The 5,074-nt window shown below is 51.5% G+C and overlaps 1 protein-coding gene across 1 annotated transcript; it reads left to right on the top strand.

Moving 5' to 3' along the window:
* Positions 1-804: 804 nt before the first annotated feature.
* On the top strand, positions 805-2,976 carry LOC306816518 (olfactory receptor 14J1-like; the record flags this gene model as incomplete). The annotated part of the gene is made up of 2 exons (XM_079332957.1): positions 805-910; positions 2,021-2,976. Exon 2 carries the CDS (start codon positions 2,044-2,046, stop codon positions 2,974-2,976), a length of 933 nt encoding a protein of 310 aa, XP_079189083.1. The 5' UTR covers positions 805-910; positions 2,021-2,043.
* Between the last annotated feature and the right edge of the window lie 2,098 nt (positions 2,977-5,074).

Consider the following 5,074-nt stretch of genomic DNA (forward strand, 5'->3'; position numbering starts at 1 on the left):
AGGTTGGTAGCTTTGGACTGGGAAGAGTCTGTACAAGAGGGTCTGGACATTCAAGTGAGAAGAGGAATAGCTTGATTTTGTGGGTGTTATGAGGCTTTTGGGGCTTCTAGAAGTTGGCATTCTGCATGGTTACTGTTACAGTGCAAGATTTGTGAAAAACGTTGTTATTGTTCCTCTGAGAGACAGCAAGGTCTATGCCCTCAGTGTAAATTGAGACATCTTAACCAAGCTGATTTTGAACCTAAGATCGTAAAGTTTGTGTGTGGCAAATCACATTCAATACCTGCAACTCAGGCATCAGTGTGGGAGAAAGATTGGCAAAGGACTATGAGGCTGTGTGGAGAGAGATTTGGGTGGAAACAGGATAAGACAAGAAGGAGGAGGTAATGAGTACTAGACAAAGCAAGGAGATTTCAAAGGTTAGTCTTTTAGCCTGTATTTTGACACACTGGAAAGAGTTAGTAGGGTATGGGGGCACTAAAAATAGCAAAGTTTGATCAACTTGAAAAGACATATCCCTCAGCAGAATCCATTAAAACTTCAGGAAAATTTGGTGTTTCAATTTAACTTTGAACTCTTGAGAAGTTTCTTTAACACACTGAGGGATTTAATCAGATGTAAACAGCACCAAATCCCTGTGAGGGTCATTAAAATCCTTGTTCTGTGTCTCTGCTGCTGAGCTGAGCTGGTCTCCTGGCACAGAGGCTGCTCCCAGGCTAAACCAGGAAAAGCTTCAAAAAGAGATTTCTGCTGAGAAGTTGCTCCTCTCCCAGCCCAGCAGGGCTGAGGGCACTGCCAGCAGGCACAGAGGGGACAGGAGCCAGGCACAGACAGGCTGAAGGCAATCAGGACTGGGAAGACATTGAGCTGAGACTTCACTTGGAGAAACACCTTCACAGCCCTGGACATGGTGAGTCTGTGGGTGCAGGGCAATGTCCCCTGTGCTCCTGGAGGGATCTCCTGGAGCCAGCACACCCCACAGCCTGGGGGATGCATCAGGAGGACTCTCCCAGCTTCTCTGAGGCACAGGAGGAGGAGGAGGAGGAGGAGGAGGAGGAGGAGGAGGAGGGGGAGGAGGAGGAGGAGGATGTGCTTCAGAGCAGGGCTGCCCTTGGCACTGTCAGAGGGACAGGGCAGGACGGCTCCTGCTGCCAGGGATGGCTGCAGGGGCTGAAGCTGGGGCTGCAGCCAGGGCTGCCCAGGGCTGTCCTGCAGAGCAGCTCCTGCAGCCTTCAGGGCTCTTGGCCAGCCCAGAGGATGGGCCACCTGCCAGGGGCAGCTCTCAGCCTGCCTGGCAGCTCCCTATGGACTGTGGGGAGAAGTTGGAGGTGGAAGGAGCCACCCCCATCAGGGCAGATTCCTCCTGCTATGCAGATGGTGCTGCATGGCCAGGGCTGCTCTCAGCTTTCTCCTCAAGGCAAGGGAAAGGGGCTGTCAGGTGTGTCTGTGTCACTGAGACTCCTGCACTCTCCCACTGGGCATCAGCACATCTGCCTCAGATCTCCCTCACAAAGCCTCCTCACCCTCCTGTGCCTACAGACAGCAGCAGCAGCAAATTGGCTTGCAGCGTTTCAGTGCCGGGTTCCCTCCCTCTTCTGGTGCCCAGGAAAAAGAGAAGGGTTCAAAGAAACTGACTTTGAAACTGGACCATTCAAAGAGTCCTACTTATTTTTCCAGCACATTTTTAGTGCAGTCACACTGAAATAGAGACAGGTTTATTGACCAAGTGCCAGCTGTGTGGGACCAGCAGGTGTGACTGCACTGGGGCACAAGGAGCCTTGTATTCCCTCTGGGTTCCCCATTGTTCAGGCTGAGTTCAATGCTGAAAGAGGATTTCTGCCCCTTCAATTAAAGGGACAATATGTTAACAGCAAAACACCCAACTAAAAAAAATTAAAAAAAAAAAAGAAGTGACGTTTCTTCAAAGAAAGAGAAGCATTTTTGAGTATATTAGTAAGAAAAAAACATAGCATTGACACAAGAAATTCTATCCCAGTGTATCAATGTTTTCTTTCAACAGTCCACAATGCCCAGAGTGAAGAAATGTCCAACAGCAGCTCCATCAGCCACTTCCTCCTGCTGCCACTGGCAGACACACGGCAGCTGCAGCTCCTGCACTTCTGCCTCTTCCTGGGCATCTCCCTGGCTGCCCTCCTGGCCAACAGCCTCATCATCAGCGCCGTAGCCTGCGGCCACCACCTGCACACCCCCATGTTCTTCTTCCTGCTCAACCTGGCCCTCACTGACCTGGGCACCATCTGCACCACTGTGCCCAAAGCCATGCACAATTCCCTCTGGGACACCAGGAACATCTCCTATGAGGGATGTGCTGCTCAGGTGTTTTTCTTTGCCTTTTTCATTGGAACAGAATATTTCCTCCTGACCATCATGTGCTACGACCGCTACGTGTCCATCTGCAAACCCCTGCACTACGGGACCCTCCTGGGCAGCAGAGCTTGTGCCCACATGGCAGCAGCTGCCTGGGCCAGTGCCTTTATCTATTCACTGCTGCACACAGCCAATACATTTTCCCTGCCCCTGTGTCACGGCAATGCCCTGGGCCAGTTCTTCTGTGAAATCCCACACATCCTCAAACTCTCCTGCGCACACTCCCACTTCAGGGAACTTGGGCTTCTTGCTGTTAGTGCCTGTTTGGTAATTGGTTGTTTTGTGTTCATTGTTTTCTCCTATGTTCAGATCTTCAGGGCTGTGCTGAGGATCCCCTCTGAGCAGGGACGGCACAAAGCCTTTTCCACCTGCCTCCCTCACCTGGCTGTGGTCTCCCTCTTTGTCAGCACTGCAGCATTTTCCTACCTGAAGCCCCCCTCCATCTCCTCCCCATCCCTGGATCTTGTACTGTCATTTCTGTACTCAGTGGTGCCTCCAGCCCTGAACCCCCTCATCTACAGCCTGAAGAACCAGGAACTCAAGGATGGCTTGAGGAAAATCATCATGAATGCCTCTCAGAAAAAATAAACTCTCATTCTCCTGTATCACTTTTATAATATTACTCATTGATCCCCACTCTATATCCTGTGGTTTTGTTTGTTTGTTTTGTTTTTTTGCTGGCACAGGTATGACACATTTTATAATTTTTTTCACAAGAAAATCTTTATCTTTACCATTTTTAATTCAGTATTTGCATTCCTAGTGTGAACCATAGACTATATTATCGTGGAATTGTACTACATATGTGCTTACACAAAATAAAGAACTTGGTATTTCTGTGTTTGCCTGACATCTTTCCTCCTTGGCTTCTCTGGAGCTGCAGGGTTGGTGCCTCTGTGCAGAGCTGGTGTGAAAAAAGAATCGCAGTGCTCCTCACTGCCAGCCACCCCCAGGGCTTCTGCTCCATAACCTGCCCTTCCTTCACTTCCACACTCCCCTTTAGAGCCCCTGTGTCAGTTTAAGGTCTCACGTCTCTCTCAGTTCGGTCCCAGTCCTGCTGTATGACTGTGCAGGCACTGTAGTCAGGGACAGGCCATGGGCATTGCTGGAACAGAGCTGGGCTCTGCAACAGCATTTCCATCATGCAAGGGCATTTCTCCAGTGCAGGGCCTGAAAGCTTCAATCTCCTTCCCTGTTTGCTCTCAAGGATGTGCCCAACACAGTGCCCCAGAGAAGAGAACAGCAGTGACAGCCAAAGTGTGGCAGTGTTCAGGGTGGGGCTGTCCCAGCAGTGTCCCTGCAAAGCCAGAGCTGCTTCCAGCAGTGCCCTCTCACCCCAGGGCACAGAGGTTATTCTTCCCTCTGTGGAGAGACATCAAGTGACTGGGTCAGGAGTCTGTGTTTGCAGTGCAGGAACATTACACAGCCCTGAACATCCTGTGTGTGTTTGAAGGGACATAAACCCAGTGAGCACAAACACCTTCAGCTGTTCCTGGAGTTTCCAGAATCTAACATCCCCTGGGACACCCTGGATGCAGGGCTGGGATGAGCTCCTGTGCCCAGAGCTCCCTGTGTCCATCCCTCTGGCCATGGGGCACCTCGGGCAGGGGCAGGGCAGGGTGACACCTGCAGGACTGAGGTCCCTGCCAGGCTCTGGCAGTGCCAGCAGAGCCCAGGGAGCCTCTGCTGTGCTGCTATGAACTGTCTGTGTGTGTGCCAGGGAAAGACTCGTGTCCCTGGATACCCCTGGGGCTGTGAACAGGGCATGAGCTCAGGGGTGGGCACCTGACAGAGCCCTGACATTTCTGGGGGTGCCAATAAGAGCAGAGTTGGGCAAGGTGGCTGTGGTTAAACCCCTCTGGGTATCCAGTGACAACAGAGTGTCTCTGTCACTGTCCCTCCTTATACAGAAAACAGGAGAAAATAAGGTGAACAGTTGTGGGTCACTATTAAGAGAGATTAATGTCAGGGGGAGTACAAAGCAAGGGCCAAATGCAGAAGCAAGGAAAACCACAGAGAGACAAGAATTCAGCACAAGAATTCAACACATGTCATAGTTGCTTTAGAAGACAAGTGTATTAATGCAGAAAATCCAGAGGCCTTCTTATCCCCCTCGTCCCTCCTGATCAGGACATCCCATGAAATGGAAGATCCCTTGGGTCAGTACAGCCCAGCTGTCCCATTCCTCTGTCCCCAAGAACACTTGCCCCGCTCCAGCCCATTGGTTTAGGGGTTGCAGAGATGCCTCATGTGGGGCCAGTCCTGCTCAGGAACAGCCAAAACCTTGGGCTGGGACCAAACCCACTCCAGCCACAGGAGCCAAGCACAGCAGGACAAGGGCTACTCTGGGCAAAGAGAACTCCATCCCAGCCACACCCAGGCCAAGGGGGCTCAGAAGGCTCTTCCCACCTTTGTGTTATTCCACAATTCAATGAACTAATTCCTTGGAGAGCTCTTTGAAGACAGAATTGACAAACAGGCAGAGTAGAGCTATAAAATGCACCAGTACAAACACAGCAGCTCCTGTGAGCAATGAAACCTCCCAAGGCAGTGCTGTGGCAGGAGGAGGGGGATGAGCTCAGTGCATGTGTGTGTGTCCCAAGGCACAGAGGGTGACAGTGGGCAGAGGTCAGGGCAGGGCTGTCAGTGGCAGGGTAGAGCCAGGGGCAGTGAGATGGGAGTGTGC

Source organism: Erithacus rubecula (genome assembly GCF_903797595.1).
Source record: "Erithacus rubecula genome assembly, contig: scaffold_647_arrow_ctg1, whole genome shotgun sequence".
Taxonomy (NCBI): domain Eukaryota; kingdom Metazoa; phylum Chordata; class Aves; order Passeriformes; family Muscicapidae; genus Erithacus; species Erithacus rubecula.